The sequence below is a fragment of the Rhinoderma darwinii genome, chromosome 6, assembly GCF_050947455.1.
Source record: "Rhinoderma darwinii isolate aRhiDar2 chromosome 6, aRhiDar2.hap1, whole genome shotgun sequence".
Taxonomy (NCBI): domain Eukaryota; kingdom Metazoa; phylum Chordata; class Amphibia; order Anura; family Rhinodermatidae; genus Rhinoderma; species Rhinoderma darwinii.
The window spans coordinates 119,792,632-119,808,460 of record NC_134692.1 but is presented as its reverse complement, the minus strand read 5'-3'; the positions used below and the strand labels follow the sequence as shown (position 1 = coordinate 119,808,460).

General features: G+C 39.4%; 1 protein-coding gene across 1 annotated transcript in view; it reads right to left on the bottom strand.

The window, feature by feature from the left end:
- Positions 1 to 15,829, bottom strand: part of LOC142656635 (uncharacterized) — a 71,592-nt gene that overhangs the window by 14,793 nt on the left and 40,970 nt on the right. Inside the window, 3 exon segments of the mRNA XM_075831561.1 lie at positions 293 to 579; positions 2,122 to 2,262; positions 3,834 to 3,881. Coding sequence (XP_075687676.1) covers positions 293 to 579; positions 2,122 to 2,262; positions 3,834 to 3,881 — 476 coding nt within the window.

Genomic DNA, 15,829 nt, shown 5'->3' with positions numbered 1-15,829 from the left:
GCTCAGGCTCATTCACTTATATTGGCATGAGCTGCAATACCAGACACAGTTCATGGTGAAGAGTGGTCATGTTTCTGGAAAAAAACAAGTATATTTTTCTAATTTCAGACAACACCTTTACGGTGGGTGGAGCCTCAGCGCTAGAAATCTGTGCCTACAGGCTGTAAATACGGTGTTCGGTGCATTTGTGAACCTGTAACATGGTAAACTGGTAACCAAATATCCATACAACGTAATTCAAGTGGTTTAAGACAAGAATATGTTTGACAGTCAATGTCGTTTGGTTACAAACCTGAGATTTCTTTTCATTGAGCAGCCGGTAAATCTCTGCTAAGATTTCAGTATTGTCATAGTCAATAACAGATCCACTGCTTAATGTCACAATAAAACTTTCATTTGGAGAAATCTCCAGAGCTCTCTTGAGTCCATGTAAAATGGATTGGTTGCAGAAGTCAAGCTTATAGGAGTAATCGTTACTAAAATAGTAGTTGGAAAAGCTGTAATAATACTCCCAGAAATCATAGTTATTGATGTTGCTTACAAATTCCCCTTTTGTCTCTGCAACACTTTCAGAAATTACTAAAAATAAGAAGAACAAAAGATAAATAAAATAGAAAATGCCTTGAATACTTTGGGTATAACTTATCAACATTTCTGGTGTAGAAAATTGGCAAAAGGGCCAAAAAGTTGCAATTTTCTGTGCAAATTGCGAATTTTGGGCTTTTTGCGCCACCTTCGACACTTTTGTGGAAAGGGGGCGTGGCTTCGTGAAAAGTGGTGTGTCCACTGCAGCTCGATAATTTGATTCGAATTTACGCTAGAAAACTGGCACAAATTATAGTGTAAATCTCTGGCGTAGATTTCTTTTCTATGGAGCATAGCAAGATAAAGGCCCACGCCAGGCCGCGTACTTTGCCTCCGTCGATCAGACTAACACCCCCCCCCCATTGGATAGTTACGGTGAATAAAAAAAAAAGGAAATTAATAATATTCACCTCACCACTGCTCTTCTCTTGTCCCCTCCGGGTTCCCTCATCACTCCAGCATGACCCATATGACGCGGGCAGCATCATGACATTGTATGCGACGCCGCACTGATGACGATGAGGTGCTGCCTCACAAATAAGGCCCTGAGGTTACTCGCATTCAAGACCTTGTATGAGCCGCTTTAGAAGGGACCCAGAGGAGATAAGAAAAGCGATGAGGTGAGTATGTGTTTCTATATTTTCTGGGTGACGTGGGGTAATATATGGCGCTTGGCCGCAATTGTTGCACCACGGCCCAGCCTAAAGATGCAACACATTTATTAAGAGGCATTCACTTGTTAATATATATATGTCGCACTTTACTCCAATTTTTCCTTCTATTAAGACTCATGTATGAAACGCCAGTCTTAATAAATTTGCCGCCTTTGTCTTTTAGCTTGTTTCACTCTTCTAGTTTTAGGGCCACTGTAAATATCAAGTGGATTGAATAATATAAGTATAGATATATTTTAGCTCAGGCTTTTCACTTTCTTTTTTCCACATATACGTAATGGAGATGAAAGCTCTACCAGCTAGGAAGACCTATAATGCTGGAAGAAGCTATATACTTGTGGGAGTCCTTCTTTAAAGGGGTTGTCCACATTGAACTGTCTTTTTTTGTTTGAATGGGCCACCAGAGATAAGCTGATCACAGGTTGTTCCACTACTGGGACCTACAGAAATCAACAGTTATCTGGGGGAACCCAGAAGCAAGTGCTCAAATCCTCTACAGCACTACTACAGGGGAAATGATGTATTACACAGTAGAAATTTAAAATAACAGGCTGACTTTGTAATGCACATTTGGACTGGGTCCTCCAGAGTGAGAGGTTCTCTCTCTAGTCACCCTTCCGGCTAATTGATAACGGTTCTGAACGGGGAAAATCTCGCAATTAACTCAGAATACTTTAATAAGGTTTTTTTAAAAGAAATTTTCCTCTTTATATTGGAATCTTGTTTTTGGCCAGAGTTAAAACTTTGATGTTATATTTCATTTATGATATATACTAAGCTGCAGCTGGATACTTAACTTTTAATCTAGCGGTTATAGTTATATTGAATTCATGATGATATTACATGATCCCTATATATTTACCTGAATTGTTAACCTTGATTAAGTTATACTGCCGTTGAACACAAGGAAATTTTTGTGAGAGACGACTGACAAGTTGTTCAATTGAATATTCATAATACCAAGGATACAGATTGTCTGTTATCAATGTAAAAGAGGTTCCCTCTGCAATACAAATAATCCATTAGATTAATTGGGGTACAGTTATTTTTTTTGTAATGAATGATCAATGGCTACAATTTCAGAAACAAAACCACAATGCTCTTTAAGGTGATCTACCTAAAGTTGTATGCCAGGTGAGTAAATTGCCTAAGGATTTTACCTAGCCCCGCTAAAGCTGCCGTGCTTGACTGTGTCTGTAACAGTTGTGGCTGAGGACGATGCCAGTTGGTAACCTGTATAACCAATAAGCAGCTTGATATTGCCCCCTTGCGCCATAGTTATCTGTACCCTGCAACCTTTTTTAAACTGACCGACCTAGATTCCTTTATGGCAAATTCTCTACGTAGTAATTTTATATTTCCCAAGCATCCTGGATCGGCTGGACAGTCCCATAATCTAGGCAATATTCCAGCGTCTCAGAACTATGCGTCCGTGCAGACTTTAAGTGATAAGTCATAGATAACTTCTGTCTGGAATATATATTGGAGTAACCGCTGAATATCTCTTATGTTGAATTTTATCCTATTGAGGGAGAAGAGAATCTTTGGAGTATAGGGGCTAATATTTTATATGAGATTGCCACTATAATAGAACAGTGGCAATGTGCCCAGCACATTATGGGGACAATGCAGCTGGTTATCTTGTGGGGCACTTTATGGCTGATACTATTATGGACACCGTGGCAGGCAGTGTTATGAGGACACTGTAGCTTATTGTTTAATAAGACAAAGTAGACGACTATGTTATGAGGTTATTGGTAGAAAACTACATTGTCTCAGGAGGCCGGCAGGGACTCATCACTACTGGAGACCAAGGGAGGTGAGTACGTTTGACTCTCTGATGTCTACTAGGACTGTATCTAACTCGGATAAAGTCCTAGAAGGCATCAGAGAGTCAGACAGGGCAATTGTGGCACTTGCGAATCTAAGCAAATGTATTCAGACTGAATCTAATTGGACAGCTAATTCTGTAGAATCGGCCCCAAGGCAAATTTCGGGAAATTTGTCCATCTCTCGTTATAGGTTATGTAGCTGCCTGCATTTGGAAAACACGTAGGCTGACTCTGTTATGGGGGAAATTACAGGAAATATTTTGACTTTGTTAACATTTCATGCTTGATTAGCACCAGTTAGGTCTCCTGCACACAGCCATAGCAATAATCCCGGTTCGTGATTACGGCTACGGCCAGCAGCGGATGGCCGCGGACAGTCACCCGCATTTGCGGGCCGTGCTCCCATTATAAAGTATAATACGGGAAGGTGTCCGTAGGCAATAGAAATTAATGTGTCCGTACTTTCATCCGCAATTACGGTCTGTAATTGCGGATCAAATTACGTCCGTGTGCATTGGGCCTACAGATGTGGACATTTATGTAGATAGTGATTTGGTGCCACACAATGTACCTTTGACATTGTAAAGTCACTGGATCCCAAAGTTGGAAATTTTATTGGAAATTTGGGCATTAAACCTTAGGATTCATTGCTATTACAAGACTAAGGAAGTAAAACAGTTTATTCACATTTTTAAAGTAAAAAAAATTGCCTATTATATCACATTCATATTTATTTCCTTACCTTTGTTTTTACAGTTAGGATGACTTGTCGTAGTAAAATTTTCATAATCTAAAAGCAATAGTTGAAAGTCATCCAAAAAAATCTAAATCTACAATCCTTAATACATTTTTGATACTTGTTTGATTCCCTTATAGAATAGTTAAAGAGGTTGTGTCACCTTCGAAAAGAAGCTGCCCAATTATTAACTGATCGCCGGGTATCCAGCTTCTCTAATCCTGGGCGATCAGCTGGTATTACCGGGGAAAGCCACATCTGACTCCCCTCTATGATGTCCATATCCCCTTAAAGGAACTATAGGAAGTATTTGCCTACATGAGACAACCCCTTTAATTTGTTAAAACGTTTTCTTATTGTTAAACGCTGAGAGAAGTGCAATAGATATTCCTCTGGTGACCAATACTGCAGCACAATTGTAATTTCAGACTTTATGAAGTACGATAAGAGAGATTGACCTTACACAATTTACAGCTACTGTAAAAAAAAAAAAAATCATTTTCAGTGACATAACTTACACCATTGAGAGGCGGACATATGAGCAATAATGAAGAGCAGGAAAACAGTACGATGGATCATTTTTGGGTGATTGCTGTTCCTAGTGAAAATAAGGGTGAGTAAAATTAGTAAATTAATACAACTAAAATTATCATCATGATTGAATGATTGACCATGTGATACATGGATGGGCTAGGTCCACCAAAAAGAGAGCTACTCATTGTTAATTGTCCCCCACTTTGGATTGTAGAAGAGATCCAAAGTGGAGAATGCCTCTTTATAACATTGATATTGCCCAATCGGGTGTTTGGAAAGAGGTGGATTTTATGAGAAAGCCCTTTTGAATTTGGATTTAGTGATACCAATGATCAAAATCAACGCTACAAGAATTTGTATATACACTACCGTTCAAAAGTTTAGGGTCACTTAGAAATTTCCTTATTTTTGAAAGAAAAGCACAGTTTTTTTCAATTAAGATAACATTAAATTAATCAGAAATACACTCTATACATTGTTAATGTGCTAAATGACTATTCTAGCTGCAAACATCTGGTTTTTAATGCAATATCTACATAGGTGTATAGAGGCCCATTTCCAGCAACCATCACTCCAGTGTTCTAATGGTACATTGTGTCTGATAACTGTGTTAGAAGGCTAATGGATGAATAGAAAACACTTGAAAACTCTTGTGCAATTATGTTAGCACCGCTGTAAACAGTTTTGCTGTTTAGAGGAGCTATAAAACTGACCTTCCTTTGAGCTAGTTGAGAATCTGGAATTTTTGTGGGTTCGATTAAACTCTCCAAATGGCTCACAAAAAGAGAGCTTTCATGTGAAACTCGACAGTCTATTCTTGTTCTTAGAAATGAAGGCTATTCCATGCGAGAAATTGCCAAGAAACTGAAGATTTCCTACAACGGTGTGTACTACTCCCTTCAGAGGACAGCACAAACAGGCTCTAACCAAGTAGAAAGAGAAGTGGGAGGCCCCACTGCACAACTGAGCAACAAGACAAGTACATTAGAGTCTCTAGTTTGAGAAATAGACAGTCAAAATAGAGATTTTGCTGATACCCTCACTTATTTATATATACAAAGTGAGTTATGGGGAACCATGCTGAATAATTGACCTACATTGAGAAAAACATTTTAGAAATATTTTAAACTAAATATATTAATAAAATGTATTGTTTTCTATCTCTAATAGGAACCACAACTCTTTTCCTTTCTCCCTACTTCCTAAATATAATAAATTTGAGAAATAGACGCCTCACAGGTCCTCAACTGGCAGCTTCATTAAATAGTACCCGCAAAACGCCAGTGTCAACGTCTACAGTGAAGAGGCGACTCCGGGATGCTGGCCTTCAGGGCAGAGTAGCAAAGAAAAAGCCATATCTGAGACTGGCTAATAAAAGGAAAAGATTAACATGGGCAAAAGCACACAGACATTGGACAGAGGAAGATTGGAAAAAAGTGTTATGGACAGACGAATCAAAGTTTGAGGTGTTTGGATCACACAGAAGAACATTTGTGAGACGCAGAACAACTGAAAAGATGCTGGAAGAGTGCCTGACGCCTTCTGTCAAGCATGGTGGAGGTAATGTGATGGTTTGGGGTTGCATTGGTGCTGGTAAAGTGGGAGATTTGTACAAGGTAAAAGGGATTTTGAATAAGGAAGGCTATCACTCCTTGCAACGCCATGCCATACCCTATGGACAGCGCTTGATTGGAACCAATTTCATCCTACAACAGGACAATGACCCCAAGCACACCTCCAAATTATGCAAGGACTATTTAGGGAAGTAGCGGCGAGCTGGTATTCTATCTGTAATGGAGTGGCCAGCGCAGTCACCAGATCTCAACCCCATAGAGCTGTTGTGGGAGCGGCTTGACCGTATGGTACGCAAGAAGTGCCCATCAAGCCAATCCAACTTGTGGGAGGGGCTTCTGGAAGCATGGGGTGAAATTTCTCCCGATTACCTCAGCAAATTAACAGCTAGAATGCCAAAGGTCTGCAATGCTGTAATTGCTGCAAATGGAGCATTCTTTGACGAAAGCGAAGTTTGAAGGAGAAAATTATTATTATTATTATTTGAAATAAAAATCATTATTTCTAACCTTGTCAATGTCTTGACTATATTTTCTAGTCATTTTGAAACTCATTTGATAAATATAAATGTGAGTTTTCATGGAAACACAAAATTGTCTGGGTGACCCCAAACTTTTGAACGGTATTAATAAAAAAAGCAATTCAAGGAATAAAAGTGAAATCTATGGGGATTTAAAAATATGAGATACTTACCTGACTTGTGGGATTCTGCCAATCTATGCACCCTGAGATCTTTCTGTCTGCAGGAAAGAGCTCGTTTTCTTATATATACTGTATATATGGAATGCTAAATAAATGTGAGGAATTAGCCTGGATGAAAAGCAAGGTTTTATGTTACTATTTGTTCTTTGTCGTATGTTTTTCCCAAATTCCTACATGAATTCTGTGTTGCAATATGAGACCTGATTTAATGTTGATGTTTTGTTTATTGTGTAGAAAGTTGAGGTTTCTGATGACGCTATTATTTCAATAGTCAAAATAAATCCATGAGACATGCAATTCATTGCAAACCAAATGTCATTGGTATGTGCGCGTTATTTGTCATATAGGTAAAGGGGCTGTCCAGATGGGGAACTTTTTTTTATTTTTATTAAATAAATCGCTACTGTACTTTTGTAAAAACCGCTCATGGGAAAAAACGCCTCTGCCTCTAATTGAAATGAAGAAACGCCGTAATAAATGCGAGTTGCTAAAAAAATGGCTGAAAATCAGGAGCTGTTTTCCCTTGAAAACAGCTCCGTATTTTCAGAAGTTTTTGAGTGAGCGTGTGAACATACCCCTACTCAAGCAGCAAATGTGAAGATCTCTTGATCCTATGACTCTGCTTTCTTGATTACATGTGAGGCACATTATTGGGGTAACTGGAAGATTGTGCTAAACTTCAGTATATATATATATATATATATATATATATATATATAAAATATGTTGAACTGTCAAGTAAAGATGAAGAAATCCATTGCTTGACATCTGTTTGAATTGCACATCTCAGACTCCAATATTTATTCTTTTATATATATATATATATATATATATATATATATATATATATAAATATATATATATATATATATGTGTATATATATATATACACATATATATATACACATATATATAAAAAAGGATAAATTTAGGGGGAGAACCTCCATTGATTCTCCAACATGTGAATCACTCTGATTTGTTGCAAATCTTGACCCTGGTCAAACGGTTCTCATGTCTGCCTCTAGTCAGTCCTACATTTTCAGGTATGCGATCAGGGTCCCACACAGATTTCCATCTATTGCCTTGAAAATACCGGTTCAATGAAGAGGGGGAAACCATCTGCTCACACATGGATTTCCTTAAATGACGCAATCATTTCATTCCTGAAAAGCTGTAAACTAAAGACAGACAAAAGACAAGCAGTCACTTCATCTGTAATTACACACCGCACTGTGTGCAGATTATTGTATAGCAGTCATGTACGGTATCACTTTCCAGCTCTCAGAAATATTCTGATCGATTGACAGGTCTGTAATATAATAGAGTTTTCTAAATAGTGAGAGTTTGTATAATAAACCTGAATTTTCAGATAACAATGCGTAATGTGCTTGAAAAGGCTAGTGACAAAGGGAAATATTACACTGCACTATATTTGTGGCTGACAAACTGATCTATCTATCTATCTATCTATCTCTCTCTCTCTCTCTCTCTCTCTCTCTCTCTATCTATCTATCTATCTATCTATCTATCTATCTATCTTTCTATCTCATTATCTATCTATCTTTCAGAAAGTGGCGAGAAAAGTGAAAAGTCGCAAATTGCAGCGCAACTATAGTGGGCACCAAAATGTGTGGGTTTTTTCAACAGAAAATTGGCGTAAATCTTTTGATATATTCCCTTCCGATGTAGATCTAATTTGTGCAGCTCTTTCTTATCGTAGACTCATTCTCTTTTACATCAACAGCTACAGGTAGGTCTCGTGATGAAACTCTGGGCTTCTTCAAGCCTTCTTTTAGCCTCTTATGTTCTGCCCTTGGGCTGAAGTCTGGGATGATCTGGCCTGGATAATTTGCCAATTGTTTGAAATCCGCTTTTTAGTGAACTGACTGTTGTCCTAGTATTCGGCTCATAGTTGAGTCCTGTTTTCCCAGCTTCCATAGTGTGATTGACAGCTCTCCCTGCATACAGGAAAATCTATCAATCACTTTGTCTGGTTGGGGGGTAAATTAACAGCGCTGGTCCTTGTGCCTGCAGCCTGTTAATTGATGTGTTCTCCTAACGGAGCGCACAGGTATGCCCCTCAGCCCGGTATCTCTTAGTACAGGCTGCTAAGAGCAGCCAGTACTGAGAGAAGACAATGGGACCGGAACACATCGGTGATCCCCGCCGATTAACCCCTTAAAGGGAAACTGTCAACAGCATTTCACCTATTGGACTCTACACATCCCACGGTGGCTGCTGCTGTCAAAAGTTCATTGCCGTGATCCCCTCTCCTAAACTCCTCCTCCGACTGTAAATGCCGGTCTCCAAAGATTTTGCGCCTTTTATGGTAATAATCCGGCAGACTCATTCGTTCCTCTTCTTATGCCCGCCCACAGCCGAAAACTGACCCGCCCTGAATGCCGAAATCTCGTCTAAACATGCGCAGGATTTTGTGTGTGCTGGGGGGAGTCGTGGGGCTGTTAATCAAAAGTAAGGAGGCGGGGTTAACTCGAAAAGGCTTGAGGAATGAAGCAATGGCTCTTTTCAAACAAAGATATGGCTCTATTATGCTCATTAGCATACGGCGCAGGAACACTAAAAAACTGAATACTAAAGGTACAGGGCATTAAATATTGAGTTACGTTTCTCTGGTAAAAACCTTCTGTGTTACAGAAAAAAATTAAATAAAATGGATTTTCTAAAAAAAAAATCAAATTTATACATTTCACCTCCACAGTTCTTTAATTCCTGTGAAACACCTACAGGGTTAAGAAACTTTCTAAATGCTATTTTGAAAACTTTGAGGGGTGCCGTTTTTAAATTGGGTGACTTAGGGGGGAGGGGGTTAATATATAAGATCCTCAAAGCCACTTCAGAACTGAGCTGGTCCCTAAAAAAAAATAGGTTTTGGAAATTTTCTTGGAAATGTGAGAAATTGCTGCTAAAGTTCTAAGTCTTGTAACATCTTGGAAAAATAAAAGGATGTTCAAAAAAATGATGCAAACATAAAGTAGACATATGGGAAATGTTATCTAGTAACTATTTTGTGTGGTTTTACTATCTGTTTTCAAGCAGATACTGTAGCGTCCATGCCCGCGGGCCGTCCGGTTTACTTACCTCCCGACGCCCGCAGCCATGGATCTGTGAGCGCTGGTCTCCATCTCCTTCCTAGGAGATGCCAGCGCTCACTTTCGCTCCGGTCCACTGTGTCCCGTAGGGTGCGCGCGCACGCTCGTGCCCGCTCTTAAAGGACCAGCGTGCGCAAATGAAAACAATCATCATAATCAACTCACATGATTTTCTGGACTATTAGAAGGCCTCTGCCCTTCTGATCGTTGCCTGAGCGTTATTTGTCGTATCCGAGTTTGTCTAAGCAAAGGGTCTCCTAGTTTTTTCCAATTCCCAGTGTTCCTTGTTCCTGTAACCTGTATCCCATGCTATCCTGGTCAAGTGCCGTGCTGTGCTGTAGTCGTGCTGTGCTGTATCTATGCCTGTTCTGCTACTCCACGCCTGACGTCTACTTGCTGCCTAGTCCCAGCCGAGCATGCCTTGCTACTGTCCGAGCTGCCACAGTTACCCTATACGAACTATAGACTGTGACCTGCGCCTTGTTGGGCCGCTGCCATACCGCCAAGGCGGTACGGCCCAGTGGGTCCACGAACCCTACGTGACAGATACATTTAAATTTAGAAAAATGCAAAATTTCTCCAAATTTTGGTGTTTTTCACGTATAAATACTGAACTTATCGAGCACATTTTTCCACTAACATAAAGTACAATGTGTCACGAGAAAACTATCTCAGAATCACTTTGGATAGTTAAAGAATTCCAAAGTTATTACCACATAAAGTAACACGTGTCAGATTTGAAAATCGGCTGTGTCCACAAGGTCAAAACAGGCTGCGTCCTGAAGCGTTTAAACAGCTTTCAACATTAAAATATTAAAATACTGAATTAAATAACCGAAAACTATATATCCTCGAGCTTGACAGTGTCCCCGCTATCATATGCTGTTATCAGTAAGGGTAGCATAGGAGACCAGATATAGCCACTCTAAACTTTGATCAGGAATTCATAATGTCCACCATTCTTACGGTGATGGTAAAATTCATTTTTTTTGTTGAAAAAAATGTGGTGCACAAATGTTCCCCCATTTCCTTCTTTTCTTCTATATAATCTGGAATACACCTTATTATCAAGTGTATTTTATAATCTGAAAAAAAGGTACATGGCTTTATCTACTTTTCCGTGACTTTTTCTCTTAAGAAGGCTGAGGTAGACGCAACTATACTCCTATTCCTATTATCACTAAACAGTAATATGATCTTCTTTATGGCCCAGACCGGTAACAGCATCTGTGTAATTAAAGGATAATTCCACCTTACATTTGTCTCAAGACAAACATAGACAGCGTTTTTATACTGCTTGTTCTCAACAAATAATCAGTGAAGGAAACATAAAATGTGGTATGTCTTTTTAAAGGGGCTGTTGCCTGGGAAAATAAATTGTCTGCTTTGTGTAGAAGCAGCGCCACTCCTGTTTATGGCCTTAGTATGGTATTGCTCGCAGATTATCCTCATTCAAATCATTGGAGTATTACTACATTATTAAAGCGCTTTTCCACAACATATTAAACGTTTATAACATATTGAGTATCTTTGCATTGGCGGCTCATCTGTCTGTTACTGAGGCTGCGTAATTGGATTTTGCTTCAAGACAATAATCCAAACACAAAAGCAATTCTGTATCGGAATTACTGAGGAGAATTAAATTAATGTTTTGGATTGACCTAGTTAAAGGGTTGACTTGAACCCAATATAGATCCTGTGGCAGGACATGAAATGAGCAGATCACGAGTGCAATCCTACCGATGCCTGTAAACTAAACCTATCTATTGTCATCATGATATATTTACATGCTAGAAAATAACATTAGAGGACGTCGATAAACTGGGACCCTCACTGATCTCTAGAACAAAGGACCCCCCTTGGAACACTTCTGAGCCTAAGTGTACAATTACAAGGGCCGATATGAGCCGTGAAAACGAGCGCCGATCAACGAAAAAAGCTTGTAGATTGGCGCTCGTTTGCTTCTTTCACACGGAGCAATGATTTCTTATGTATTTATGAGGGAAAAAAAGCGTCCAACTCCTATTAAAATGAATGGGAGGCAGGAATCTTGCGGCGGAATCCGCCACCAATTTCCTCCGTGTGAATATCCCCTAACCCTGCCCAATCCTCTTCCCTTTTCTCAAGCAGAAAAAAGTTTGCATTTCTAGAAGCAGTGCCACTCTTGTCTATGCGCTATGTCTGGAATCGCAGCTCGTCTACATTCAAGGATAGATTAATACAAATTTAAATTGTACGTTAAAGACCAAGACCATCCCATCCCTGACTTTAAAGGCTATATAAACCTTTGAAGACGTTTTTGTTTGTTTTTTACTAAAACCGTGTGTTAGATTTTTTTGTGCAACATTGTAATTTGTTTTTATCGAAAATAATTTTTACTTTTTCAGATGCAGCTTCTATGTATCATGGATACATAGAAGCTGTATCGTGCGCTGAAACCTGAATCCGTCAGGTCAGGGGAACTGACAGCTTCGGTGACAGCTGGTCCTGTGTGTCTCTGATACCTAGAAGTTGTATCTGAAAAAGTAAAAATTATTTTTAAGAAAAATAAATAACAAAGTTGCATACTGTTTTAGTGAGAAACCCCCCCCCCCCCCAAAAAAAAACAAAAAAACAACAAGTCTTCAAAGGCGTACATATCCTTTAATAAAACCTTCCTGTTTGTGGCTGGCAAGTCCCAAGTTATATGTCCATTCCTTTTCTGTGCTATGCTATATTATTCTGTGTTCAACCTTTTTCTCCTTGAACTTGGGTCTATCAAAGCGATATTTGACCCTAAAAACGTTGTCGGTTTCTCCTTCATAAAACATAACGTTACTTTAAAAGTAAATTGCTGGTAGTCCATTAGGACCATAGCTTTAACCATTAAAGCTCTGCAACGCTCTGAGAAGTGTTTGTGAGTTGTAATTTGGCAACAGCTGTAGCCAGAGATTGGGGAGCACTGTTTTATTCTAATGTACATTTACATATCGCTGCAGACTTTTCAATCTTGCAATTTTAGTTTAAAACCCGTCAATATATAAGGGGCCTCTTAAAAAATTTATGGTAATGTCATCGTGCTGATGATGGACCTGCGCTAGATATAAAATTCTCTGATAGTCTTTCCGGTACAGGTAATTTTTTACTCTGTTATTATTAGCTGTCAATCAATATCCAGAGGTGTAACTTGATGCTGTTGGGCCGCAATGCAAAATCGGTAAAAGGCACCCCAACTCTAATGCATCATTAACAGTACTGTTCTACTCATACGTAAGCTGATTTGCTGTTTGCTGAGGGTGATTTAACTGTCTTTGACAGTTGTTCATGTCCAGCAGCAGCAATCACAGAGGCAGTGGTCCGTGATTGTGGTAGAAGGAGCTGGACAACACGGAGTCACTGACAGACACCACCCAATGGGAGGTGCTCTGGATTCCGTTCTGTATCAGCTTCAACTATGGGGCACTCCCCTGGATACGTCACTGGAGGAGTGCACAATGAGGGAGGGAATAACCTGTATAAAGAGCAATAGAAAACACATGTGGGTGAGGACGTCACACGCCGGAACCAGCGTTTACTCCAGCATGAGGAAACAAGTGCTATGAGGAATCTCTGCCACTGCAGAAGATTGAAACTTCAATACAGCTCCAACTTCATTTGTGCCCCCTGTCAAGGAGGTTATCTGGCCTTATCTCCCCTGAGGAATTCTGGCCATAAGGAAACGCGTCGGGAGAAAATAATGATTGATTGCCTATAATCATATAAAGGAAACAAGTGAGGCTTCCCAGTCCCCAGCCATAAGAACGGAACAGGACTTTAACACACTACGGAACGGGTAGGAGGGGTCATTACCCCACAGAGATTTATATATATCCTCCTGGGAAATAGATCACTCACTTGTTTTGCAACAATTTGGAGCATTTTTCTTTAACTCTGCAAAGAAATGATGATATCACCAATATTGAATTGACTTTTTTTGCATTGAGCACGATATCTCCTGTACTACAAGGAAGATTTTTTTGTAAACAGTCTTGTCCTGGTGTGTCATTTGTTTTACACACTTTTTAAATATGTTACAAGTAAAAGTTACATTTTAAACGAAACTCTAGTCCTATTCCAGTGATTCAATTATTAATTATTGTAGAGTATACAAAATATCAAGTCCTGCGGTGGAAGGCTTCAAATATACCACTAACACCTTACTACTCATATGGAACCAAGATCTGTTGGGCACCCTCAAATTTCAGAGCCCAAGTGCAACCGCCACCTTAGTACCCCTATAGTTACGCCCCTGAAAAAGTAACCAAATAGCCTACCATATATGTGTAGGAATGACCACTGAAGTTGTTCTGCTAGTTGAAGATGATATGCTAGGCTTTTAGTTAGCAAAATTACAAGAAATCAGTGTAACCATGTTTATTCATATGAGGGTAAAGACTCATCAGTTTTCTAAATCTTCTTTAACCACTTGTCTACTGCTGAATGACTGTATACGTTGCAGCGGTAGGCTGTTAACTGTGAGCCACCGTTTTTAAATGTTGGCCACATTAAAGGTAAGTTGACACAGTGTAAATATGTTACATTTTTCGCAACGGATTTCGTTGTGGAAAATCCGCAGCATTATACAATAACAGCAGAGTGGATGAGATTTTAACAAATCCACGCGCTGCATAAATGCTGAGCGGAAAAAACACTCATAAATTGACCTGCGGTGCGTTTTTTTTAATGCGCAGCATGTCAATTGTATTTGCGTAGAGACTGCTTATTTGTTGCGGGTTTTCCCCATTAAATTCAATGGTAAAGTAAAACCTGCAACAAATAGCAGATTTTGAGATTTTTGCTGCGGAAAAGCTGCGATTCCGCCGCAAAAGTCGCAAATCAGAAAAAAATAAATCTTATACTTACCCACTTCTGTGACTTCTATGCTTCATCGTCCAGGCCGGCCATCCCATGTGACTGCTGCAGCCAATCACAGGCAGCAGCGGTGACATGGGATAAAACTTAATCCCAGGGCTGCAATACGTCAGGACGTCAGAGGGACGCGTCGCCATGGTAAGTATATTCACTGTTTTGTTTTTTTTCATTGCAGGATTTCCGCAGCAGCCATTCTGGGCAAAAAACGGCACCACAATTTAGTGCGTTTTTTCGGCTGGAATTTCCCACAGGCAAAAGGGCGGTTGCACAGTGTTCCTTTACGCAGTGTATCCGCCCTGTGTGAACATACCCGTAGGGAGCTTAACTTTGATTTTTTTTTTTTTTATGTATATCACGGGCTGCTATTCGTTGGTGTCACCCAGCATCTGTTACCATATAGGACACTTGAAAATGGTTGACAAAATTACTAAAAGGCTACCGCCGCAAAAAATGCAACTCAGAAAAAAAATAATTGTAGTTTTACCCAGAATTCTGTGTTTCTTCATCCAGGCCGGCCTCGTGGGATAACGTTTCAACCCATGTTTCATCCCAATCACAGGCTGCAGCGGTCTCATGGGATGAAACGTAATTTGGGCATTTTTATGGCCGAAATTTCCGGCGGCGCACAAAGCAGATATGCTGTATGCTTTTTACGCAGCGTATCTGCCCTGTGTGAACATACCCTAGCTGTCTGTTGGCGCTTAGTGGCGCTTACAAATCCTGTTGACACTGGTGTACTGCTACCTTGCCCATGGAATGGTCTAATAGATGGTCTCTCATTTTAATACTGAGTATACCAAAGTATTATAAGTGTTTGCATTGTAAAATTCCCTAGTGGGATAAAATAAAACTACAAAAAATTTGAGTTCAATAAAGTTTATTACAAAAAATAAATAAAACTATTTTTTCCATAAAAAGTATATTTTGTTTTCCATAGGTGGTTATAAAAAAAGTAATTAATATATGGTATTGCCACAATCATATCCACCGATGTAATAAAGTTAGCACGTTAGTTAAACCGCACAGTGAACGATGTAAAAAAATTATTTCAAAAAATAAATAAAACTACCCAAATATAGTCCAATTAGAAAAAAATTACTTCCGCAAAAAAGAAGCCCTTACACTGCTGCGTCGATGAAAAAATAAAAAAGTTATTGCTCTCTGAATGCGGCGATGAAAACACAAAAAGATTCT